The sequence below is a fragment of the Drosophila navojoa genome, unplaced genomic scaffold, assembly GCF_054131105.1.
Source record: "Drosophila navojoa isolate 15081-1374.11 unplaced genomic scaffold, UAZ_NAV_1.0 NAV_Backbone_152, whole genome shotgun sequence".
In the NCBI taxonomy this organism is placed as follows: Eukaryota; Metazoa; Arthropoda; class Insecta; order Diptera; family Drosophilidae; genus Drosophila; species Drosophila navojoa.
This window is the reverse complement of record NW_028301769.1, coordinates 1-26,416: the sequence shown is the minus strand read 5'-3', so window position 1 is coordinate 26,416 and position 26,416 is coordinate 1. Positions and strand designations below refer to the sequence as shown.

At 42.8% G+C, this 26,416-nt stretch overlaps 1 protein-coding gene and 1 long non-coding RNA gene across 8 annotated transcripts; one reads left to right on the top strand and one right to left on the bottom strand.

Annotated features, from left to right (window-relative positions):
* Nucleotides 1-417: 417 nt before the first annotated feature.
* On the bottom strand, nucleotides 418-23,053 carry LOC149090457 (uncharacterized). The gene is made up of 2 exons (XR_016197616.1): nucleotides 21,942-23,053; nucleotides 418-8,047 (listed from the first exon to the last, which is right to left on the bottom strand). It is a non-coding gene; the product is annotated as an uncharacterized LOC149090457 (long non-coding RNA).
* Nucleotides 23,054-23,333: 280 nt separating this feature from the next.
* On the top strand, nucleotides 23,334-26,156 carry LOC149090456 (uncharacterized). Of its 7 annotated transcripts, XM_089265206.1 has the most exons (7): nucleotides 23,942-24,068; nucleotides 24,338-24,472; nucleotides 24,556-24,624; nucleotides 24,691-24,766; nucleotides 24,842-25,132; nucleotides 25,197-25,296; nucleotides 25,361-26,156. In XM_089265206.1, exons 5-7 carry the CDS (start codon nucleotides 25,110-25,112, stop codon nucleotides 25,646-25,648), a joined length of 411 nt encoding a protein of 136 aa, XP_089121332.1. In that variant the 5' UTR covers nucleotides 23,942-24,068; nucleotides 24,338-24,472; nucleotides 24,556-24,624; nucleotides 24,691-24,766; nucleotides 24,842-25,109; the 3' UTR covers nucleotides 25,649-26,156. The 7 variants fall into 7 exon arrangements, with proteins under 7 accessions (XP_089121335.1, XP_089121332.1, XP_089121336.1 ...); XM_089265209.1 differs by having other exon boundaries at nucleotides 23,334-24,068; nucleotides 24,553-24,624; nucleotides 24,842-25,296; XM_089265210.1 differs by having other exon boundaries at nucleotides 24,842-25,296.
* The last annotated feature ends 260 nt before the right edge of the window (nucleotides 26,157-26,416 follow it).

Sequence of the window (26,416 nt, the reverse complement as noted above, 5' to 3'; positions counted from 1 at the left end):
GTTATGGCGTTCAGTGGGATACAATATGTATTGCAAAAAGTAAAGTGACTGAATGTTTTGATATAAAATTAAGTAACGTTGCAACTTAATGTAAGGTTTTCTTTTCGATAAAGTTAATTTAAATAACGTAACAGAAAAAATTTAAATGAATTAAATGGCGTTGTAGACCAAAATAAAGTTTTTTTTTTTTTTTTTTTTTTTTTTTTTTTTTTTTTTTTTTTTAATAAAGTTAATTTTAAGTTGACTGAAGTTTGATGTGTGTTGCAACTTGATGTAAAGTTTTTTTTTTTTTTTTTTTTTTTTTTTTTTTTAAATAAAGTAATTTTAAGTGGCGTAACATATATACATATATACACATACATACACATATATACATACATACATATATACATATATATATATATACATACATTCATATATTTTTTTTTTTTTTTTTTTTTTTTTTTTTTTTTTTTTTGATATTGGTTTAATTTGGTTTGGGATTTGGGATGAAGAGGGAATGCAGTGCATTTAGTAGGTTGTCAATCTTGACATTCATTTCACTTGCGATCCGCACGTTGCTCTCCAGAGCCCGTAGAAGAGGTTGATCTCCCCCGTACTCCTGCTTCTTGATTTGATAGGATTGAGGTTCCTTATTTTGTTGTTTTTGCTGTTGCGCGGCCAATAGTTTGTTTTTAAGGTTGGTAAGATGCCTTTCAGCTGGGTTGCGAGATGTAGTGGGTTTTGTCTGGGCGGTGTCAGCCAGTTGGGTAGTTTGCTGTGTTGAATAGGTGCTACGTTGTTGCTGCGAGTGGATTTGTTGTTGTGGCGTTTGTTGATTTTCTTGTATGGGTGGTGTACTGAGTGACTTTAGTAGTGCTTGCCGGGGTGAGTGTTGTGTCTGTGCTTGCTGTCTGTTGTCGGGCTCACGAAGTGTTGTCAGTTTGCTCTGTGCGCTTTTGAAGGAGGGGCAGCCCTTGTAGCTGGCAACGTGCTTGCCACCACAGTTTGCGCATTTGGGGTCTGCTTCTATGGTTTTGGTGCATGTAGTGGTGGCATGAGGTCCTGCACATTTTAAGCATACAAAGGGTCTACGACAATAGTTTTTGCTGTGTCCAAATGATTGACAGCGGTGACACTGAAGTGGATCAATACGTCTAAGTTGTTTTTCTACGGCAATATTTTGATGTCCAAGTTCAGTTAGTGTGAGTATTTTTCATTTCCGCCGTCCAGTCGGGGCACCAGTTCAACTTCGAACATATTCATTGGCTCGTTACTGAGTCTGTGCTTAATGACACTTACATGTCGAGTTTCGTAACCAAGTTCTTTGAGCTGATCGCTGATCCAGTCATATGGTGTAGAATAATGAAGGTGGCGTATTATTATGCGGTATCCGCGATCTTTGCGTAGCTGATAGGTATGGTTATGGATTAGTCTGTCTTGCAGAAGGGCATTGATAGCGTTGTACGTGTAGAAGTTTTCACATTGGATTCTGATCCCGTTGTTTTGTGCTGCTTTGGTGGTATAGCTGCCAATACCCGGTAGCTTGTTTATGGTGTCTAGTAATGACTGGATGTGTGTGACGTTTGGTAAGAAGAGGGATGGTATTTTTGAGCTTTGCAGTAGTTTGGGCTGCTCATCTTCTTGAGGGTGAGCTGACTGTTGGGTATGCTGTGTTATTATGGGGACAGGTATGTTGTTTGAGTCATCTAGTTTTTGCCTGCAGGTGTCTGGAGTGTGATGTGGGCTAGTGTTACGACTGGTGTGTGTCTCAAAGTCCATAATTTCATTGCAGTCATTGGCTGCGTGGATCGCAGTTTTAATGATGACTTTAGCAACATCTTGTAGTTTTACTATAGGGTTGGCAATATCATTATTGCATAAATCATCAGTTGAAGAGTGTTTAAGTTGTGTGCACGATAGTACACGATGGGGGCTCGCTCGCGACTAATGTTAGCCGCAGCTCGCCTTCTTTATTTGCGTCATTACTATAGAGCAACATATGCAAATGTTATAAACGTATAAATACGTGGCAGCATTGCCTATTATCTTATGTTAATTTTAAATTATTCGGGCAAGGTGGCAACCTTCCCTGTTAACATTACAGCGTTGTGTCTTTAGGGACGATGTGGCAACGTTATTGTTTACAAACAATGGTTAAATAAATGCAATTGAGAAAGTTAATATAAAATTTACATTAATTAAACAGAAACTAATGATGAAAGATGCGTAAATGATGACTTCGTGGATGGTCTGGAGTTTCAAGTCCGAGCTGGCAGTGTGAGTATGATCAAGATAGCTGAGAAGTAATTGTTGTTTGTTTCGCGCAGCAATTGACGGAGCAGAGTCCATATTTGGCGAGGCGCCTCGACCTGAGGAACAGTGACAGGCTTTGTAGGCAGGGATGCTGGCTCACATGTGTGGTTGCATATGCGCATAAGCACTGGTCATGTCGTCCGGCCATATGCGCATTCCAATTTGTCATCCGCTTTATAATCCTTACGAGCTGCTACGTGAATGGCGAGGGTTGTATGGACGACGCTTCGAGATGGCGAATATCCAGGTTAAGCGGTGATGCATGTCATCAAGAGAGTGCACTGGCCAGCTGTGTAGGCAGGGATGCTGGCACACAATGATTTGTGGTTGCATATGCGCTCAGCACAGCCAGGACAATCCAGTTTGAATGCAAGTCGCTCCACTCTAGCTCTAGGGTGCATGCGTCCGAGTTAGATGCCGCTTTGTATCGGGCAGTACGCTACGGGCCAATAGAGAACACACCAAGCACGCACACAGGTAGGCTGATTAGGCAGGGATGCAATCTACAATAATGTGTGACAGCATATGCGCTAGGCACTCCCGCGTCCATTCACAGGTTTGTATTCCAGGCAGGTTAGGGTATAATGTGTCCGCAGTCGAGTGATGTGCTGGGGTGTTTTGTGTTGTAGCCGTGGGTGCTGTGCTCATTGGATGAGATGCTGGGGTATTTTTATATTGTAGCCGTGGGTGCTGTGCTCATTGGATGAGATGCATTTACAAGCCAGTAGGGAACACACCAAGCACGCACACAGGTAGGCTGATTAGGCAGGGATGCAATCTACAATAGTGTGTGACAGCATATGCGCTAGGCACTCCCGAGTCCATTCGCAAGTATGTATTCCAGGCAGGTAAGGCTATAATGTGTCCGCAGTCGAGTGATGTGCTGGGGTGTTTTGTATAGCTGTGGGTGCTGTGCTCATTGGATGAGATGCTGGGGTATTTTTATATTGTAGCCGTGGGTGCTGTGCTCATTGGATGAGATGCATTTACAAGCCAGTAGGGAACACACCAAGCACGCACACAGGTAGGCTGATTAGGCAGGGATGCAATCTACAATAGTGTGTGAAAGCATATGCGCTAGGCACTCCCGTGTCCATTCGCAGGTATGTATTCCAGGCAGGTAAGACTATAATGTGTCCGCAGTCGAGTGATGTGCTGGGGCATTTTGTATTGTAGCCGTAGAAGCTGTGCTCATTGTGTGAGATGCATTTACAAGCAGGCTTGTAATATAATATGTGCGCTGTGTGGGCATTGCGCAGAGCTTAAGCGACAAGGCATATCAGTCAGAAGGTGCGCTGGCCGGCTGTGTAGGCAGGGATGCTGGCACACAATGATTTGTGGTTGCATATGCGCTCAGCACGGCCAGGAGAATCCAGCCTGGGTGCAAGTCGCTCAACTCTAGCTCCAGAAGGTGCATGCGTCCGAGTTGGAAGATGTGTCTATGTATCAGGCAGTACGCTACGGGTAGCGTGGAGTCGCGAGCCAGTAAGGAACACACCAAGCACGCACACAGGTAGGCTGATTAGGCAGGGATGCAGTCTACAATAGTGTGTGACAGCATATGCGCTAGGCACTTCCGTGTCCATTCGCAGGTATGTATTCCAGGCAGTATAATGTGTCCGCAGTCGAGTGATGTGCTGAGGTGTTTTGTATTGTAGCCTTGGGTGCTGTGCTCATTGGATGAGATGCTGGGATGTTTTGTATTGTAGCCGTGGGTGCTGTGCTCGTTGGATGAGATGCATTAACAAGCAGGCTTGTGCCTGCCATTGGTGGCAGGGTAGCTCTTAGCTGCTGCTAAGAGTTTCTGCAAGATGCGTATTGGCCGTAGTTGTTATTATTTACAGGTATGTAACCTGTAAAAATAAAAGCAATTAATAAATTTGTTTTTTGGTGTGAACCATATTTGAGTGGAGTCAATTTGATGTTTTATAGAATAGTCGAGATTTTGAATGTAGAGTTTATAGTTCAAAATAGAGTATAAAAGACAAATCGTATGTCTTTTATTTGAGTACAAAGTATGTTGCAAAATGAAGTTTTTTTTTTTTTTTTTTTTTTTTTTTTTTTTTTTTCTATTCAAGATGTGTATACGAAGTAGATCGTTTTAAATTCGAGTGAAATTAGATTGATAATTTCCATGTTGATCGCTGTTTAAATATATGTTATAGAAAGTTATGGCATTCACTTGGATGCAATATGTATTGTAAGTTTTCTTTTCAGTAAAGTGAGTTTTAATTTTTCCTGTTTTAGTCATAAGTCAAATTGGAGCGTAGTGCATTTAGTGAATTGTCAATCTTGACGCTCATTTCTCTTGCAATCCGCACGTTGCTTTCCAGAGCCCGTAAAATTATTTTGGCGGCAAGTCTGGCGCCAAAATTTCTTCTGCATTCGCAATGGAGTCATTTGACAGTAAATTTGGCGCCAGGAGTTGTTGTAGTTGTTGTAATGCTGTCACTTTCGGCGGGAAAGATGGCGGCTTGGCGCGAAATGCACCCATTGCTGCCCGTGACGTCATCGTTTTCGACAATTGTGAAGGCGGGAAAGATAGCGTGGCGTCGCTTTTGGCGTACGAAATGGCGTAGAAGTTTGGGATTCTGTTTTATGGGACGTGGTGTCCAATGGCTGTAGATTGCTAAATACGTGTTGGCTGTCGCTAGCACCCCCATGGATTATGCAAGAGGAACCTCCAGTGAAGAGTCCCCTGTTATGTGATCATTTGATGATTTATTGGTGGCGTTTGACGCCATATTCCTCTTTCGCATTACACTTATTTAAGTTGTTTTAGGTTTAATTTTGAGTTGCTTATTTGAATTGGTTGACTTGTGTTCACTTTTTTTTTTTTTTTTTTTTTTTTTTTTTTTTTTCGATGTTTCAGATTATTCGATTTTTTAAGTTGTTTTATTTTTTAAGTTGTGTGTTAAGTTGTTTTTAAGTTTTTTAAGTTGTTTAAGTTGTTTTAAGTTGTTTTAAGTTTTTTAAGTTGTTTAAGTTGTGTGCACGATAGTACACGATGGGGGTTCGCTCGCGACTAATGTTAGCCGCAGCTCGCCTTCTTTATTTGCGTCATTACTATAGAGCAACATATGCAAATGTTATAAACGTATAAATACGTGGCAGCATTGCCTATTATCTTATGTTAATTTTAAATTATTCGGGCAAGGTGGCAACCTTCCCTGTTAACATTACAGCGTTGTGTCTTTAGGGACGATGTGGCAACGTTATTGTTTACAAACAATGGTTAAATAAATGCAATTGAGAAAGTTAATATAAAATTTACATTAATTAAACAGAAACTAATGATGAAAGATGCGTAAATGATGACTTCGTGGATGGTCTGGAGTTTCAAGTCCGAGCTGGCAGTGTGAGTATGAATCAAGATAGCTGAGAAGTAATTGTTGTTTGTTTCGCGCAGCAATTGACGGAGCAGAGTCCATATTTGGCGAGGCGCCTCGACCTGAGGAACAGTGACAGGCTTATGTAGGCAGGGATGCTGGCTCACATGTGTGGTTGCATATGCGCATAAGCACTGGTCATGTCGTCCGGCCATATGCGCATTCCAATTTGTCATCCGCTTTATAATCCTTACGAGCTGCTACGCGAATGGCGAGGGTTGTATGGACGACGCTTCGAGATGGCGAATATCCAGGTTAAGCGGTGATGCATGTCATCAAGAGAGTGCACTGGCCAGCTGTGTAGGCAGGGATGCTGGCACACAATGATTTGTGGTTGCATATGCGCTCAGCACAGCCAGGACAATCCAGTTTGAATGCAAGTCGCTCCACTCTAGCTCTAGGGTGCATGCGTCCGAGTTAGATGCCGCTTTGTATCGGGCAGTACGCTACGGGCCAATAGAGAACACACCAAGCACGCACACAGGTAGGCTGATTAGGCAGGGATGCAATCTACAATAATGTGTGACAGCATATGCGCTAGGCACTCCCGCGTCCATTCACAGGTTTGTATTCCAGGCAGGTTAGGGTATAATGTGTCCGCAGTCGAGTGATGTGCTGGGGTGTTTTGTGTTGTAGCCGTGGGTGCTGTGCTCATTGGATGAGATGCTGGGGTATTTTTATATTGTAGCCGTGGGTGCTGTGCTCATTGGATGAGATGCATTTACAAGCCAGTAGGGAACACACCAAGCACGCACACAGGTAGGCTGATTAGGCAGGGATGCAATCTACAATAGTGTGTGAAAGCATATGCGCTAGGCACTCCCGTGTCCATTCGCAGGTATGTATTCCAGGCAGGTAAGACTATAATGTGTCCGCAGTCGAGTGATGTGCTGGGGCGTTTTGTATTGTAGCCGTAGAAGCTGTGCTCATTGTGTGAGATGCATTTACAAGCAGGCTTGTAATATAATATGTGCGCTGTGTGGGCATTGCGCAGAGCTAAGCGACAAGGCATATCAGTCAGAAGGTGCGCTGGCCGGCTGTGTAGGCAGGGATGCTGGCACACAATGATTTGTGGTTGCATATGCGCTCAGCACGGCCAGGAGAATCCAGCCTGGGTGCAAGTCGCTCCACTCTAGCTCCAGAAGGTGCATGCGTCCGAGTTGGAAGATGTGTCTATGTATCAGGCAGTACGCTACGGGTAGCGTGGAGTCGCGAGCCAGTAAGGAACACACCAAGCACGCACACAGGTAGGCTGATTAGGCAGGGATGCAGTCTACAATAGTGTGTGACAGCATATGCGCTAGGCACTTCCGTGTCCATTCGCAGGTATGTATTCCAGGCAGTATAATGTGTCCGCAGTCGAGTGATGTGCTGAGGTGTTTTGTATTGTAGCCGTGGGTGCTGTGCTCATTGGATGAAATGCATTAACAAGCAGGCTTGTGCCTGCCATTGGTGGCAGGGTAGCTCTTAGCTGCTGCTAAGAGTTTCTGCAAGATGCGTATTGGCCGTAGTTGTTATTATTTACAGGTATGTAACCTGTAAAAATAAAAGCAATTAATAAATTTGTTTTTTGGTGTGAACCATATTTGAGTGGAGTCAATTTGATGTTTTATAGAATAGTCGAGATTTTGAATGTAGAGTTTATAGTTCAAAATAGAGTATAAAAGACAAATCGTATGTCTTTTATTTGAGTACAAAGTATGTTGCAAAATGAAGTTTTTTTTTTTTTTTTTTTTTTTTTTTTTTTTTTTTATTTTTTTCTATTCAAGATGTGTATACGAGGTAGATCGTTTTAAATTCGAGTGAAATTAGATTGATAATTTCCATGTTGATCGCTGTTTAAATATATGTTATAGAAAGTTATGGCATTCACTTGGATGCAATATGTATTGTAAGTTTTCTTTTCAGTAAAGTGAGTTTTAATTTTTCCTGTTTTAGTCATAAGTCAAATTGGAGCGTAGTGCATTTAGTGAATTGTCAATCTTGACGCTCATTTCTCTTGCAATCCGCACGTTGCTTTCCAGAGCCCGTAAAATTATTTTGGCGGCAAGTCTGGCGCCAAAATTTCTTCTGCATTCGCAATGGAGTCATTTGACAGTAAATTTGGCGCCAGGAGTTGTTGTAATGCTGTCACTTTCGGCGGGAAAGATGGCGGCTTGGCGCGAAATGCACCCATTGCTGCCCGTGACGTCATCGTTTTCGACAATTGTGAAGGCGGGAAAGATAGCGTGGCGTCGCTTTTGGCGTACGAAATGGCGTAGAAGTTTGGGATTCTGTTTTATGGGACGTGGTGTCCAATGGCTGTAGATTGCTAAATACGTGTTGGCTGTCGCTAGCACCCCCATGGATTATGCAAGAGGAACCTCCAGTGAAGAGTCCCCTGTTATGTGATCATTTGATGAGTTATTGGTGGCGTTTGACGCCATATTCCTCTTTCGCATTACACTTATTTAAGTTGTTTTAGGTTTAATTTTGAGTTGCTTATTTGAATTGGTTGACTTGTGTTCACTTTTTTTTTTTTTTTTTTTTTTTTTTTTTCGATGTTTCAGATTATTCGATTTTTTAAGTTGTTTTAAAGTTGTTTTTTTTTTAGTTGTTTTTTATTTTTATTTAAGTTGTTTTAAGTTTTTTAAGTTGTTTTAAGTTGTTTTTTTTTTAAGTTGTTTTTTTTTTTTTTTTTTAAGTTGTTTAAGTTGTTTTTTTTAAGTTGTTTAAGTTGTTTTTTTTTTTAAGTTGTTTTTTAAGTTGTGTGCACGATAGTTAAGTTGTTTTTTAAGTTGTTTAAGTTGTTTAAGTTGTGTGCACGATAGTACACGATGGGGGTTCGCTCGCGACTAATGTTAGCCGCAGCTCGCCTTCTTTATTTGCGTCATTACTATAGAGCAACATATGCAAATGTTATAAACGTATAAATACGTGGCAGCATTGCCTATTATCTTATGTTAATTTTAAATTATTCGGGCAAGGTGGCAACCTTCCCTGTTAACATTACAGCGTTGTGTCTTTAGGGACGATGTGGCAACGTTATTGTTTACAAACAATGGTTAAATAAATGCAATTGAGAAAGTTAATATAAAATTTACATTAATTAAACAGAAACTAATGATGAAAGATGCGTAAATGATGACTTCGTGGATGGTCTGGAGTTTCAAGTCCGAGCTGGCAGTGTGAGTATGATCAAGATGACTGAGAAGTAATTGTTGTTTGTTTCGCGCAGCAATTGACGGAGCAGAGTCCATATTTGGCGAGGCGCCTCGACCTGAGGAACAGTGACAGGCTTTGTAGGCAGGGATGCTGGCTCACATGTGTGGTTGCATATGCGCATAAGCACTGGTCATGTCGTCCGGCCATATGCGCATTCCAATTTGTCATCCGCTTTATAATCCTTACGAGCTGCTACGCGAATGGCGAGGGTTGTATGGACGACGCTTCGAGATGGCGAATATCCAGGTTAAGCGGTGATGCATGTCATCAAGAGAGTGCACTGGCCAGCTGTGTAGGCAGGGATGCTGGCACACAATGATTTGTGGTTGCATATGCGCTCAGCACAGCCAGGACAATCCAGTTTGAATGCAAGTCGCTCCACTCTAGCTCTAGGGTGCATGCGTCCGAGTTAGATGCCGCTTTGTATCGGGCAGCACGCTACGGGCCAATAGAGAACACACCAAGCACGCACACAGGTAGGCTGATTAGGCAGGGATGCAATCTACAATAATGTGTGACAGCATATGCGCTAGGCACTCCCGCGTCCATTCACAGGTATGTATTCCAGGCAATTGAGAAAGTTAATATAAAATTTACATTAATTAAACAGAAACCAATGATGAAAGATGCGTAAATGATGACTTCGTGGATGGTCTGGAGTTTCAAGTCCGAGCTGGCAGTGTGAGTATAATCAAGATAGCTGAGAAGTAATTGTTGTTTGTTTCGCGCAGCAATTGACGGAGCAGAGTCCATATTTGGCGAGGCGCCTCGACCTGAGGAACAGTGACAGGCTTTGTAGGCAGGGATGCTGGCTCACATGTGTGGTTGCATATGCGCATAAGCACTGGTCATGTCGTCCGGCCATATGCGCATTCCAATTTGTCATCCGCTTTATAATCCTTACGAGCTGCTACGCGAATGACGAGGGTTGTATGGACGACGCTTCGAGATGGCGAATATCCAGGTTAAGCGGTGATGCATGTCATCAAGAGAGTGCACTGGCCAGCTGTGTAGGCAGGGATGCTGGCACACAATGATTTGTGGTTGCATATGCGCTCAGCACAGCCAGGACAATCCAGTTTGAATGCAAGTCGCTCCACTCTAGCTCTAGGGTGCATGCGTCCGAGTTAGATGCCGCTTTGTATCGGGCAGTACGCTACGGGCCAATAGAGAACACACCAAGCACGCACACAGGTAGGCTGATTAGGCAGGGATGCAATCTACAATAATGTGTGACAGCATATGCGCTAGGCACTCCCGCGTCCATTCACAGGTTTGTATTCCAGGCAGGTTAGGGTATAATGTGTCCGCAGTCGAGTGATGTGCTGGGGTGTTTTGTGTTGTAGCCGTGGGTGCTGTGCTCATTGGATGAGATGCTGGGGTATTTTTATATTGTAGCCGTGGGTGCTGTGCTCATTGGATGAGATGCATTTACAAGCCAGTAGGGAACACACCAAGCAGGCACACAGGTAGGCTGATTAGGCAGGGATGCAATCTACAATATTGTGTGACAGCATATGCGCTAGGCACTCCCGAGTCCATTCGCAAGTATGTATTCCAGGCAGGTAAGGCTATAATGTGTCCGCAGTCGAGTGATGTGCTGGGGTGTTTTGTATAGCTGTGGGTGCTGTGCTCATTGGATGAGATGCATTTACAGGCAGGCTTGTGCCTGCCATTGGTGACAAGGTAATGGATGCACGCCTCCGTATGAGTGTAGTGTGCGTAATGGCCATGAATGAGTCTATATTACAAGTGTGTTAATCCCTGCAAAAGAAGACATTTAGTGATGTTGTTTACAAGTGTTTAATTTGCAATGTGTTGGCCGTCATTCATTAAACTGCGTTGGAGTGTTAGTAGCTGCGAGCCAGTACGCTGGGAGGTGCGTCACTGTTGTTGAGGGTGGAGTTGTTGTTGTTCAATTTCCATAGCCTCATCCAGCTCATGGGCCATGCTTAGCTGTAGCTCACGGAGCCTTGTGATCAGTATCTGCTCATCATCAGGTGGAGGCTGGGGTTGTTGCAGTTGGAGCTGCTGTGTGTCCTGAGTGGCTAGGCGTGGTACTTTTAAGGGCTCTGGTAGAATTAAGCGTTGAATAGTGACAGGCTGATACTGAACAAGTTCACGCAGTCTGTCTAGGGTTGTGAGTCCCTCTTTGTAGCGCCTTCTGAGTGTGTTGATGAAGCGTTCGTCAAATCTGTCTTGAGGCAAGGGTTTGTATTTGATAGGCAGGTTTGATTTGTTTTGCTTATCTTCCTCTTCCTTCTGTAGTCTTAACAAAGTAGGCAATTGCTTGCTTTGTGTTAGCTGGTTTTGTTGTTGTTGCTGAGGCGTGTACTGTGTTGCAAAGTGTTGCTGGATTTGCTCGACGTATCTGGGCCTTTTTAAGCGGCGCGGGATAAACGGGGTTTGTATTAGTTTGCGTGCTTCCGCATTCGGATGATGAAGAAGTGAAGTAGCGAATCTTTTACTGGCAAGGTGGTAAGTTTCGAAGAATGATTTTATATTGTATAAGTCTAGGATAGACTGATTTCTAGTAAATCTAGTGGCCTTGACAATCTTGCGTAGGATAGTGTTTTGCATGACTTCAACGCGAGAGAGCTGGGTGGCCGAGGCAAGTGAACCATAAATTGGGAGGGCGTATTGCCATAATGGCACTATCATCTGTTTGAATATGACAACCTTGCAGTTTTTGGATAGTTTGCTGTTGGATCCAAGCAGCCATTCTAGTTTTTTGTAAGTTGTTCGAAGTTTGTTGCAGAGCTGTGTTATGTGAGCAGTGCAAAGTAATTTGCGGTCCATTTGGAAGCCAAGATATTGGTGACAAGGTTTGTTTATAATGCTTTGTCTGTTTATAGTTGGGGATGGTGTTGAAGAATTATCTTCAAGGTTGCGAGTAGTGTACATGACATGTGCTGTTTTTGTGGGGTTAATGCTTATGCACCATTGAGTTGCCCAGTTAAGGAGGCTATTGAGATTACGTTGATTAATTTTTACCGCTTCATAGGGAGTATTGGCGGAGCTTAGGATTATCGTATCGTCTGCGTATGTTGATATTAGAATGTCGGAGCCATTATAGGGTAGTACAGGTGCGAAAGATGACAGGGTTGGTAGTGGCATGTCTGATGAGTAGATTGTGTAGAGGACAGGGCCAAGAACACTGCCTTGGGGGACGCCTGCGTTTAGGCTGCCCAGTTTTGACCTGGTTCCATCGTTGCAGCGTACTGTAAATGTGCGGTCAAGGAGATAGCTTTTAAGAACGTTAAACAGCTTTATTGGCATTAGTTTAATGAGTTTCCATAAGAGGCCAAGGTGCCACACCCTGTCGAAGGCTTCACTTATGTCAATGAACACGGCAGAGCAGTAGCAGCGATTATCATATGCTTTCAGTATGAATTGCGTAACACGTCTGAGTTGCTGCTCCGTGCCATGTTCTTTTCTAAAGCCGAATTGGTGTGTGGGAATGGCATCAGCGAAGTCTTTACATTCAAGGAGCCTATATAGTAGAAGCCTTTCGAAAATCTTTGAGAAGCCGGCCAGTAGGCTGATAGGCCTGTATGATGAGACTTCGTTGGCACTTTTGCCAGGTTTCAATATCATGGTTATGATTGCTGTTTTCCACTGGCGAGGAAAGTGGCCAAATCTGAAAATGCTATTAAAGATTAGTACCAGGTAGGTTATCGCCTTTTGAGGCATGGCTTGTATTAGGTAGTTGTCAATCTCGTCCGGGCCAGGTGATTTGTTAAGAGCAAGTGATTTTATTTCGGTAATAGTTTCGCTGACTGTGACTGGTCGAAACGGCAGTGTATTATTCGAGCTGTTGGAGTTTGGGGACAATGTATTTATCTGCTGAGTTAATTCATCAGCAATTTTCGCTCGAAATTCATCAGAGTTTGTAAGTATTGGCGTGAAGCGTTGTTGTAAGTGAGATGCGAATAGTTCAGCTTTTTCGTTGCTGGTTCTTGTCCAATGATGATTGTTGGCGTTTCCTAGGTTGGTTGGGGTATTTATCTTTAGAGGCCAATTTGGCTCAGGTTGTCTTTTGAAGTTTTTGGTAATATGCCATAGTTTTTGCATTTTGTAGCGGTCACTAGTGTCGATGTTATTGAACAGCTTGTTTATTTGATCTGAGTTAGTCTTGCGAAGTGCTTTTTTTAGACGATTTTGTGTCCTTTTGTATAGCAATTTTGTGTGTTGATTGTTTAGAGTTATCAGATCACGTTTGTATTTTCGCTTGAGTTGGATTAGTTTCTTGGCGTTCTTGCTCAACTGGAAGCGGCTTAACTTGTTGTAAAAATGTCTACATTGCCTTGCGCTAGTTGGAGGGGTGGCAATTTTTGCAGCGATACGTATATTTGCCAGTAAAATGTCGATGGCGTCCTCAATGTCTAATCCTGATTTGATTTCGGTGTTTAGTAGGACTCTTTGGTTTAGTTGTTCTTGGAATTTTTTCAAGTTCGCATTCTTAGGGAGAAGTCGTCGTTTGAGTGCTGAGGCTTCATTGGCCAGAGATCCGTTAGTCATAAGGTCAACCTGAATTGGGAGGTGATCAGAGTCAAGCTCGGTAGTAGATCGAGTTCGGATGCGCTGTTTGTTCAGTCCACCGTAAACGGCGAAGTCAAGTGCAGATGGCTTCTTTCTTTTGTCGTATGCAAAGTGTGTGGCTCCTCCGGTTGCTAAGATGTTATAGCGCGTGTATTTATGCATACAGTCCATGATGGCTCTTCCGCGTTGACAGGAGCGCGTGTTACCCCACCAGGGGTGCTTCGCATTCCAGTCTCCGCATAAGATGAAGCTGGAATCTCTTATTAAGGAGTCGAAGTATTTGAATAGCTTTAGAAAATGTTCTTTGGTCCAAGAGTGTTGCGGGGGGCAGTAGATGGGCGCAATAATAATCGTGTGGGTAGTGTTGGTATTGTTAATCGTAAGGGCGATTGGGGCAGATTGTATGGACGAAAGCTCTATGGGCTGGAGTACTGAATGTTTAATACCATGTTTTACTAGCGTTGCAACGCCGCCGCGTCTATGGCTGTGCGGATGGGAGGAAAAGTATGAGTAGTAGCCTCTGATAGATAGTTTGTTTGAGGTGAATCCGTATGCTTGAAGTGTGTTTGGTGGGATTTTGGTTTCAATAATCATCATAATGTCTATTCTATGTTTATGCATAAAGGCTTCGAGTTCTAGAAGTTTATTTCCGATCCCGGCTGCATTCCAATATGCGATTTTAATGAGGCCGTTATGCTGGCTGTTGCTGTTATCAAAATCGTTGGGTATAGTGCGATGTGTATTATCCATGTGTCAGGTCATTGGCGGTGTTCAAGTTGTTATTGTTTACTGTTGAGCCGTTTGTAATTATGTTTATAGTGTTTAGAGTATTGGGTGCAGTTTTTAAGTTGTGTGCACGATAGTACACGATGGGGGTTCGCTCGCGACTAATGTTAGCCGCAGCTCGCCTTCTTTATTTGCGTCATTACTATAGAGCAACATATGCAAATGTTATAAACGTATAAATACGTGGCAGCATTGCCTATTATCTTATGTTAATTTTAAATTATTCGGGCAAGGTGGCAACCTTCCCTGTTAACATTACAGCGTTGTGTCTTTAGGGACGATGTGGCAACGTTATTGTTTACAAACAATGGTTAAATAAATGCAATTGAGAAAGTTAATATAAAATTTACATTAATTAAACAGAAACTAATGATGAAAGATGCGTAAATGATGACTTCGTGGATGGTCTGGAGTTTCAAGTCCGAGCTGGCAGTGTGAGTATGATCAAGATAGCTGAGAAGTAATTGTTGTTTGTTTCGCGCAGCAATTGACGGAGCAGAGTCCATATTTGGCGAGGCGCCTCGACCTGAGGAACAGTGACAGGCTTTGTAGGCAGGGATGCTGGCTCACATGTGTGGTTGCATATGCGCATAAGCACTGGTCATGTCGTCCGGCCATATGCGCATTCCAGTTTGTCATCCGCTTTATAATCCTTACGAGCTGCTACGCGAATGGCGAGGGTTGTATGGACGACGCTTCGAGATGGCGAATATCCAGGTTAAGCGGTGATGCATGTCATCAAGAGAGTGCACTGGCCAGCTGTGTAGGCAGGGATGCTGGCACACAATGATTTGTGGTTGCATATGCGCTCAGCACAGCCAGGACAATCCAGTTTGAATGCAAGTCGCTCCACTCTAGCTCTAGGGTGCATGCGTCCGAGTTAGATGCCGCTTTGTATCGGGCAGCACGCTACGGGCCAATAGAGAACACACCAAGCACGCACACAGGTAGGCTGATTAGGCAGGGATGCAATCTACAATAATGTGTGACAGCATATGCGCTAGGCACTCCCGCGTCCATTCACAGGTATGTATTCCAGGCAATTGAGAAAGTTAATATAAAATTTACATTAATTAAACAGAAGCCAATGATGAAAGATGCGTAAATGATGACTTCGTGGATGGTCTGGAGTTTCAAGTCCGAGCTGGCAGTGTGAGTATAATCAAGATAGCTGAGAAGTAATTGTTGTTTGTTTCGCGCAGCAATTGACGGAGCAGAGTCCATATTTGGCGAGGCGCCTCGACCTGAGGAACAGTGACAGGCTTTGTAGGCAGGGATGCTGGCTCACATGTGTGGTTGCATATGCGCATAAGCACTGGTCATGTCGTCCGGCCATATGCGCATTCCAATTTGTCATCCGCTTTATAATCCTTACGAGCTGCTACGCGAATGGCGAGGGTTGTATGGACGACGCTTCGAGATGGCGAATATCCAGGTTAAGCGGTGATGCATGTCATCAAGAGAGTGCACTGGCCAGCTGTGTAGGCAGGGATGCTGGCACACAATGATTTGTGGTTGCATATGCGCTCAGCACAGCCAGGACAATCCAGTTTGAATGCAAGTCGCTCCACTCTAGCTCTAGGGTGCATGCGTCCGAGTTAGATGCCGCTTTGTATCGGGCAGTACGCTACGGGCCAATAGAGAACACACCAAGCACGCACACAGGTAGGCTGATTAGGCAGGGATGCAATCTACAATAATGTGTGACAGCATATGCGCTAGGCACTCCCGCGCCTATTCACAGGTTTGTATTCCAGGCAGGTTAGGGTATAATGTGTCCGCAGTCGAGTGATGTGCTGGGGTGTTTTGTGTTGTAGCCGTGGGTGCTGTGCTCATTGGATGAGATGCTGGGGTGTTTTTGTAATGTAGCCGTGGGTGCTGTGCTCATTGGATGAGATGCTGAAGTGTTCTTGTATTGTAGCCGTGGGTGCTGTGCTCATTGGATGAGATGCATTCCGCAGTCGAGTGATATGCTGAGGTGTTTTGTATTGTAGCCGTAAGTGCTGTGCTCATTGGATGAGATGCTGGGGTGTTTTTGTATTGTAGCCGTGGGTGCTGTGCTCATTGGATGAGATGCACTTACAAGCCAGTAGGGAACACACCAAGCACACACATAGGTAGGCTGATTAGGCAGGGATGCAGTCTACAATAGTGTGTGACAGCATATGCGCTAGGCACTCCCGTGTCCATTCACAGGTATGTATTCCAGGCAAGTTAGGCTATAATGTGTCCGCAGTCGAGTGATATGCTGGGGTGTTTTGTGTTGTAGCCGTGGGTGCTGTGCTCATTGAATGAGATGCTGGGGTGTTTTTGTATTGTAGCCGTGGGTGCTGTGCTCATTGGGTGAGATGCTGGGGTGTACTTGTATTGTAGCCGTGGGTGCTGTGCTCATTGGATGAGATGCATTCCGCAGTCGAGTGATATGCTGAGGTGTTTTTGTATTGTAGCCGTGGGTGCTGTGCTCATTGGATGAGGTGCTGGGGTGTTTTTGTATTGTAGCCGTGGGTGCTGTGCTCATTGGATGAGATGCATTTACAAGCCAGTAGGGAACACACCAAGGACGCACACAGGTAGGCTGATTAGGCAGGGATGCAATCTACAATAGTGTGTGACAGCATATGCGCTAGGCACTCCCGTGTCCATTCACAGGTATGTATTCCAGGCAAGTTAGGCTATAATGTGTCCGCAGTCGAGTGATGTGCTGGGGTGTTTTGTGTTGTAGCCGTGGGTGCTGTGCTCATTGGATGAGATGCTGGGGTGTTTTTGTAATGTAGCCGTGGGTGCTGTGCTCATTGGATGAGATGCTGAAGTGTTCTTGTATTGTAGCCGTGGGTGCTGTGCTCATTGGATGAGATGCATTCCGCAGTCGAGCGATATGCTGAGGTGTTTTGTATTGTAGCCGTAAGTGCTGTGCTCATTGGATGAGATGCTGGGGTGTTTTTGTATTGTAGCCGTGGGTGCTGTGCTCATTGGATGAGATGCACTTACAAGCCAGTAGGGAACACACCAAGCACACACATAGGTAGGCTGATTAGGCAGGGATGCAGTCTACAATAGTGTGTGACAGCATATGCGCTAGGCACTCCCGTGTCCATTCACAGGTATGTATTCCAGGCAAGTTAGGCTATAATGTGTCCGCAGTCGAGTGATATGCTGGGGTGTTTTGTGTTGTAGCCGTGGGTGCTGTGCTCATTGAATGAGATGCTGGGGTGTTTTTGTATTGTAGCCGTGGGTGCTGTGCTCATTGGGTGAGATGCTGGGGTTGTACTTGTATTGTAGCCGTGGGTGCTGTGCTCATTGGATGAGATGCATTCCGCAGTCGAGTGATATGCTGAGGTGTTTTTGTATTGTAGCCGTGGGTGCTGTGCTCATTGGATGAGGTGCTGGGGTGTTTTTGTATTGTAGCCGTGGGTGCTGTGCTCATTGGATGAGATGCATTTACAAGCCAGTAGGGAACACACCAAGGACGCACACAGGTAGGCTGATTAGGCAGGGATGCAATCTACAATAGTGTGTGACAGCATATGCGCTAGGCACTCCCGTGTCCACTCACAGGTATGTATTCCAGGCAAGTTAGGCTATAATGTGTCCGCAGTCGAGTGATGTGCTGGGGTGTTTTGTGTTGTAGCCGTGGGTGCTGTGCTCATTGGATGAGATGCTGGGGTGTTTTTGTAATGTAGCCGTGGGTGCTGTGCTCATTGGATGAGATGCTGAAGTGTTCTTGTATTGTAGCCGTGGGTGCTGTGCTCATTGGATGAGATGCATTCCGCAGTCGAGTGATATGCTGAGGTGTTTTGTATTGTAGCCGTAAGTGCTGTGCTCATTGGATGAGATGCTGGGGTGTTTTTATATTGTAGCCGTGGGTGCTGTGCTCATTGGATGAGATGCATTTACAAGCCAGTAGGGAACACACCAAGCACGCACACAGGTAGGCTGATTAGGCAGGGATGCAATCTACAGTAGTGTGTGACAGCATATGCGCTAGGCACTCCCGTGTCCATTCGCAGGTATGTATTCCAGGCAGTATGATGTGTCCGCAGTCGAGTGAAGTGCTGGGGTGTTTTGTATTGTAGCCGTAAGTGCTGTGCTCATTGGATGAGATGCTGGGGTGTTTTTATATTGTAGCCGTGGGTGCTGTGCTCATTGGATGAGATGCATTTACAAGCCAGTAGGGAACACACCAAGCACGCACACAGGTAGGCTGATTAGGCAGGGATGCAATCTACAGTAGTGTGTGACAGCATATGCGCTAGGCACTCCCGTGTCCATTCACAGGTATGTATTCCAGGCAGGTTAGGCTATAATGTGTCCGCAGTCGAGTGATGTGCTGGAGTGTTTTGTATTATAGCCGTGGGTGCTGAGCTCATTGGATGAGATACATTTACAAGCAGGCTTGTGCATGCCATTGGTGGGAAGGTAGTGGATGTGCGCCTCCGTATGAGTGTGGTGTACGCAATGGCCATGAATGAGTCTATATTACAGGTGTGTTAATCCCTGCAAAAGGAGGCATTTAGTGATGTTGTTTACAAGTGTTTAATTTACAATGCGTTGGCCGTCATGTATTGAGCTGCGTTGGAGCGTTAGTAGCTGCTTTTGCGTGCCAAATGATATAAGCGTTGACAGCGGTGGAGCTTTGATGTCCATGTTGGTAGAGATGTCGTGGGTACGAGCATATGGTAGCATGTAAGGTTCAGCTGGCATGGAAGAGAGACGCCAACCAGTAGAAGACGTGTGCCGAACATGTGCATGGGAGGAAAATAGGCTTGGAACTGGCACACAGACGGGGGTGGCCGAGTAGCGATTGACTCTCTCCAGTTAGTCCAGCAACTGTCCGCTCTGACAAGTATCCCTGAATAGTCCATTGATTGTTGCTGCATGCATGGATGATGGCTCGAGATGTTCAGTAATTTGTTGCATATGTAGGTAATGGCTACTGCTAAGTTTCATTGGAGAGCGTATTGGCCGTAGTTGTTATTATTTACAAATATGTAACTTGTACAAATAAGAACAATTAATAAATTGTTTTCGAGTGTGAGCTATATTTGAGTGGAATCAATTTGATGTTTTATAGCATAGTCGAGATTTTGAATGTAAAGTTTATAGTTCAAAATAAAGTATAAAAGACAGATCGTATGTCTTTCATTTGAATTCAAGTGTGTTGCATTAAGTAAAATTATAATGAAGTTTTTCTATTCAAAGTATGTTTCAAGTTAGTGTATTCAAAATATTTCTTTTTCATATTCGAGTGAAATTAAGTTGATAATTTCTAAGTTGATCACTGTTTTAAGTGTTATAATTTAGTGTTTCAAAGTAGAGTATTCATTGAAGAAAGTTATGGCGTTCAGTGGGATACAATATGTATTGCAAAAAGTAAAGTGACTGAATGTTTTGATATAAAATTAAGTAACGTTGCAACTTAATGTAAGGTTTTCTTTTCGATAAAGTTAATTTAAATAACGTAACAGAAAAAATTTAAATGAATTAAATGGCGTTGTAGACCAAAATAAAGTTTTTTTTTTTTTTTTTTTTTTTTTTAATAAAGTTAATTTTAAGTTGACTGAAGTTTGATGTGTGTTGCAACTTGATGTAAAGTTTTTTTTTTTTTTTTAATAAAGTAATTTTAAGTGGCGTAACATATATATATATATATATACACATACATATATATATATATATATATATATATATACACATACACATATATATATATATTTTTTTTTTTTTTTTTTTTTTTTTTTTTTTTTTTGATATTGGTTTAATTTGGTTTGGGATTTGGGATGAAGAGGGAATGCAGTGCATTTAGTAGGTTGTCAATCTTGACATTCATTTCACTTGCGATCCGCACGTTGCTCTCCAGAGCCCGTAGAAGAGGTTGATCTCCCCCGTACTCCTGCTTCTTGATTTGATAGGATTGAGGTTCCTTATTTTGTTGTTTTTGCTGTTGCGCGGCCAATAGTTTGTTTTTAAGGTTGGTAAGATGCCTTTCAGCTGGGTTGCGAGATGTAGTGGGTTTTGTCTGGGCGGTGTCAGCCAGTTGGGTAGTTTGCTGTGTTGAATAGGTGCTACGTTGTTGCTGCGAGTGGATTTGTTGTTGTGGCGTTTGTTGATTTTCTTGTATGGGTGGTGTACTGAGTGACTTTAGTAGTGCTTGCCGGGGTGAGTGTTGTGTCTGTGCTTGCTGTCTGTTGTCGGGTTCACGAAGTGTTGTCAGTTTGCTCTGTGCGCTTTTGAAGGAGGGGCAGCCCTTGTAGCTGGCAACGTGCTTGCCACCACAGTTTGCGCATTTGGGGTCTGCTTCTATGGTTTTGGTGCATGTAGTGGTGGCATGAGGTCCTGCACATTTTAAGCATACAAAGGGTCTACGACAATAGTTTTTGCTGTGTCCAAATGATTGACAGCGGTGACACTGAAGTGGATCAATACGTCTAAGTTGTTTTTCTACGGCAATATTTTGATGTCCAAGTTCAGTTAGTGTGAGTATTTTTTCATTTCCGCCGTCCAGTCGGGGCACCAGTTCAACTTCGAACATATTCATTGGCTCGTTACTGAGTCTGTGTTTAATGACACTTACATGTCGAGTTTCGTAACCAAGTTCTTTGAGCTGATCGCTGATCCAGTCATATGGTGTAGAATAATGAAGGTGGCGTATTATTATGCGGTATCCGCGATCTTTGCGTAGCTGATAGGTATGGTTATGGATTAGTCTGTCTTGCAGAAGGGCATTGATAGCGTTGTACGTGTAGAAGTTTTCACATTGGATTCTGATCCCGTTGTTTTGTGCTGCTTTGGTGGTATAGCTGCCAATACCCGGTAGCTTGTTTATGGTGTCTAGTAATGACTGGATGTGTGTGACGTTTGGTAAGAAGAGGGATGGTATTTTTGAGCTTTGCAGTAGTTTGGGCTGCTCATCTTCTTGAGGGTGAGCTGACTGTTGGGTATGCTGTGTTATTATGGGGACAGGTATGTTGTTTGAGTCATCTAGTTTTTGCCTGCAGGTGTCTGGAATGTGATGTGGGCTAGTGTTACGACTGGTGTGTGTCTCAAAGTCCATAATTTCATTGCAGTCATTGGCTGCGTGAATCGCAGTTTTAATGATGACTTTAGCAACATCTTGTAGTTTTACTATAGGGTTGGCAATATCATTATTGCATAAATCATCAGTTGAAGAGTGTATAAGGCGTTTGGAGTTGCGTTGCTGCAGGCACATTGAGATTTTTCGTTTGAGGCTGTTTTGTGCTATGTGTTCGGTGGTTACTGTATTTTTTATTTTATGGGATTCTTTTTCTATTGGTGTGGTTGATGACTCAGTAAAAGTTGTATTAAGTTGTTGATTGTTAGCTAGAGGTTGCTCAGGACTTGGCATTAATGTTTTAGTTTTATTGGTTACATTATTTGGCGGCAAGTCTGGCGCCAAATTTTCTTTTGCATTCGCAATGGAGTCATTTGACAGCAAATTTGGCGCTAGAAGTTGTTGTGGTTGTTGTAATGCTGTCACTTTTGGCGGGGAAGATGGCGGTTTGGCGCGAGGTATGCCCGTTGCTGCCTGTGACGTCATAGTTTTTGACAATTGTGATGGCGGGAAAGATAGCGTGGGCGTCGCTTTTGGCAAACAAGATGGCGTAGGAGTTTGGGATTCTGATATTTGGGAAGTGTTGTCTAATGGCTGTAGATCACTGGATATGTGTTGGTTGTCGCTAGCACCCCCGTGGATGATGCAAGAGGAACCCGTTAGAGAGGAGTTGTCCCAAGTCGAGACGGAGGGCGAGCAGTCTGTGTCCGGTCGAGACAGGCTCACCTCCAGTGAAGAGTCCACTCTTAGATGATCGTTTGATGAGTTATTAGTGGCGTTTGACGCCATTTTTTCTTTTCGCTTTACACTTATTTAAGTTGTTTTAGGTTTTATTTTGAGTTGGCTATTTGAGTTGGTTGAGTTTTGTGCACTTTGTTTTATTTTTTAATTATTTTAAGTTGTTTTAAGTTGTTTTTTTTTTTTTTTTAAGTTGTTTAAGTTGTTAAGTTTTAAGTTGTTTAAGTTGTTTTAATTTTTTTTAAGTTGTTTTAAGTTGTTTAAGTTGTTTTAAAGTTGTTTTTTTAAGTTGTTTTTAAGTTTTTTAAGTTGTTTTTTTTTTTTAAGTTGTGTGCACTTTTTAAGTTTTTAAGTTGTTTTTTTTAAGTTGTTTTAAGTTGTTTAAGTTGTGTTTAAGTTGTTTTAAGTTGTGTGCACGATAGTACACGATGGGGGTTCGCTCGCGACTAATGTTAGCCGCAGCTCGCCTTCTTTATTTGCGTCATTACTATAGAGCAACATATGCAAATGTTATAAACGTATAAATACGTGGCAGCATTGCCTATTATCTTATGTTAATTTTAAATTATTCGGGCAAGGTGGCAACCTTCCCTGTTAACATTACAGCGTTGTGTCTTTAGGGACGATGTGGCAACGTTATTGTTTACAAACAATGGTTAAATAAATGCAATTGAGAAAGTTAATATAAAATTTACATTAATTAAACAGAAACTAATGATGAAAGATGCGTAAATGATGACTTCGTGGATGGTCTGGAGTTTCAAGTCCGAGCTGGCAGTGTGAGTATGATCAAGATAGCTGAGAAGTAATTGTTGTTTGTTTCGCGCAGCAATTGACGGAGCAGAGTCCATATTTGGCGAGGCGCCTCGACCTGAGGAACAGTGACAGGCTTTGTAGGCAGGGATGCTGGCTCACATGTGTGGTTGCATATGCGCATAAGCACTGGTCATGTCGTCCGGCCATATGCGCATTCCAATTTGTCATCCGCTTTATAATCCTTACGAGCTGCTACGTGAATGGCGAGGGTTGTATGGACGACGCTTCGAGATGGCGAATATCCAGGTTAAGCGGTGATGCATGTCATCAAGAGAGTGCACTGGCCAGCTGTGTAGGCAGGGATGCTGGCACACAATGATTTGTGGTTGCATATGCGCTCAGCACAGCCAGGACAATCCAGTTTGAATGCAAGTCGCTCCACTCTAGCTCTAGGGTGCATGCGTCCGAGTTAGATGCCGCTTTGTATCGGGCAGTACGCTACGGGCCAATAGAGAACACACCAAGCACGCACACAGGTAGGCTTTTTAATAATCTCTCATTCTTCCATTCTCGCTCATATTCGCTGACCAGCAGCTATATGAAGAGGAGGAGAGAAAGGAGAGATATTCTTTATTCAAACAATACTCTACTATAGCATTTTTTTTTTGAATTTACATGGCGCCTTAAATTACTTAGGTCTATAATTGCCGAAACTTGCTCAACATGAGCTATTTAAATAGTAGCAAGTGCAACATTAAATTGCTGTGCAGCCTTGCGTTACATACTAATATACAAAACAGCAGATCAAAGCAAAAATTAATAACATTTGATGTGCTTAGATTACTAGTTTAACACTAATGAGTAGGTTTAGTTGTAATTTTAAGGTAGATTTAAGCAGTAACAATTAATATAATTAATTCACTCTATTTTTAATTCTATTTGCAGGAACACCAAAAAGATGCGCGACGAACTTAGCAGTATGGAGAGCCGCTAGTTGGATTTAGAGGGAAGAGTCGGGACGTCGTCCATTCATTTTCCCTATACTTGTCTAAGCTAATATAACTTTTAATAAAATTTTTAAACTTATATCTATAATTCATTTGATTTCACTAACTTATTTCAATATAGATAATTAAATTATTTCGCAAGTGCAATTTGAAGAGATTGTGCAGCTATGCGTTTGTACATTTATCGGGATGCAAAAATCAAAACAAAAGGTATTTATCGAAAAATGCATAAATGGCCAGTTCCAGTCTAAATGTATGGGAATTTTCAATTAACTATAAAAGGTGAGTAATAGTGCTTAAAATTGTAATTTGTTTATACTATTTACAGCTAATAATTACTTCTTAAATGGTAAGTTTTCATTTCATTAATATTCATTTAAATTCATTTCATAGCAATATTTGTGCAAAAATATCACAAGTGCTATCACATATGTGGCTTCAGTTGCAATCCTACTAATATTATTTTTAATTTGATTTAATATAGTTTATAGTTGATTAAGAAATAATAAATTTGAATTCTAATAAGTTTTTCTTTTCATTTTCGATTTCAGAACTATCGCAACCAACAATCGCGAGGAGAGGTGGTGCAGCCCTGGTATGCATATCGATATGCATACATCGAAACATATGTTTAGAAAGCATGTGGGAAAGGCAAGTGCCAATTGCAAAATTTGCAACTGAAAAAGGTAAGTATGGATTCTAATAAGAATACTGAAATAATTATTAATAATTTGATATTAATTCATAAGTTGTACATGCGTTTCAGCAGTTTCTCCAGTGTGCATGTGGGTGTGCGTTCAGCAGACCGAGGCAGCGAGTGACGCAAAGTGGCTGCTAGGTAAGTTAAATACGCAATTATATATAAATGTGTTTATACTTATTGTTTTTCTGTTTTTAATTGCAGGGAATCATCCAGTGGGCCGAGAGGAAGCAGCCAAGAAGACTCCGCATCCCAATTTACACGCAGCGCCGCCAGTTTAGTTAAGTTGTTTGTGTAGTTTAAGCCGGTGCGTTGCAGTGTTGTTTTGTTAATGTTGTTTTGTTTTTATTTGCAGGGCATCATCCAGTAGAACGAGAGGCGGCAGCAGAGAAGACTCCAACATCCCGCCAGCTCAGTTTAATTGTTTGTGTAGCTAAGCCAGTTTCGTTTAATTGATTGTGTGTAGCTTAAGCCAGTGCATTGTTGAGTTGTTTTGTTGCGTGTATGTGTATACCTTGGCAGGTAGGATATATGAAGACGACCAGTTTCCAGGTAAGTAGCTTTTACAGGTTGGATATGCGTGGACGACCAGTTTCCAGGTGAGTTGCCTTTGCAGACAAGATATGTGTGGACGACCAGTTTCCAGGTAAGTAGCTTTTATATACAGGTGGCCAATTTGAATTTAATTTCTGTTTTATATTGTTATTCAGCGTATGTGGGATATCCTTTGCAGCTAGGATATGTGTGGACGACCAGTTTCCAGGTAAGTTGCCTTTGCAGGTAGGACGTGCGTGGACAACCAGTTTCCAGGTAAGTAGCTTTTATATACAGGTGGCCAATTTGAATATAATTTTGATTTTATATTGTTTTTTAGCATATATGCTGGCAATCAGCTGCTGGGGAAGGACCGGCTAGGATCATCCGAAGAGCCGTTTGGATTGGTGCCGAGAGTGCGCGAAGTGCTCGCAGTTGGTGGCATCGGCGCCAGCTGCCGAAATACTGGGAGGCGCGATTGCGAGGCGGTTGCATTGCCTACGTTTTGCGTCGCCCCAGAGGATGGACTGCGAGAGCGTGCAACATTTGGTGGCGCGTTGCTGCGGCGAGCCTCATGTCCGCGGTGCGCTGCAGATGTGCGAAGATTTTCGCTGGAGTTGCGGGTTGAGGCCGGATATGACCTCGTAAACCTCTCTGCCAGGATGTTGCGGCTGTGCTCTCGGAAGGTGATCGGGCCGTATACGGGCGGATGTCGACGAAGATAGTCAGCGCGTAGCTCCTCTTCAAACTCCGCTTGTCTTCGCTGCTGTCGTTGTGATCGCAGTTCAATTTCGTTAGCCAGGTGAGTGTTGACCAGACTAGAGTATTTTCTGTTCGTATGCCTCGAGAGAACACACATTAATAATCTCTCATTCTTCCATTCTCGCTCATATTCGCTGACCAGCAGCTATATGAAGAGGAGGAGAGAAAGGAGAGATATTCTTTATTCAAACAATACTCTACTATAGCATTTTTTTTTTGAATTTACATGGCGCCTTAAATTACTTAGGTCTATAATTGCCGAAACTTGCTCAACATGAGCTATTTAAATAGTAGCAAGTGCAACATTAAATTGCTGTGCAGCCTTGCGTTACATACTAATATACAAAACAGCAGATCAAAGCAAAAATTAATAACATTTGATGTGCTTAGATTACTAGTTTAACACTAATGAGTAGGTTTAGTTGTAATTTTAAGGTAGATTTAAGCAGTAACAATTAATATAATTAATTCACTCTATTTTTAATTCTATTTGCAGGAACACCAAAAGATGCGCGACGAACTTAGCAGTATGGAGAGCCGCTAGTTGGATTTAGAGGGAAGAGTCGGGACCGTCGTCCATTCATTTTCCCTTAGACTTGTCTAAGCTAATATAACTTTTAATAAATTTTAAACT

Bases quoted from the DNA above. Each gene is read 5' to 3' on its own strand.
- LOC149090456 (XM_089265206.1), top strand. From the start codon at position 25,110: ATGTGTGGACGACCAGTTTCCAG. The intron at 25,133-25,196 runs GTAAGTAGCTTT...ATTGTTATTCAG, and splicing joins TGTGGACGACCAGTTTCCAG to CGTATGTGGGATATCCTTTG. The intron at 25,297-25,360 runs GTAAGTAGCTTT...ATTGTTTTTTAG, and splicing joins CGTGGACAACCAGTTTCCAG to CATATATGCTGGCAATCAGC.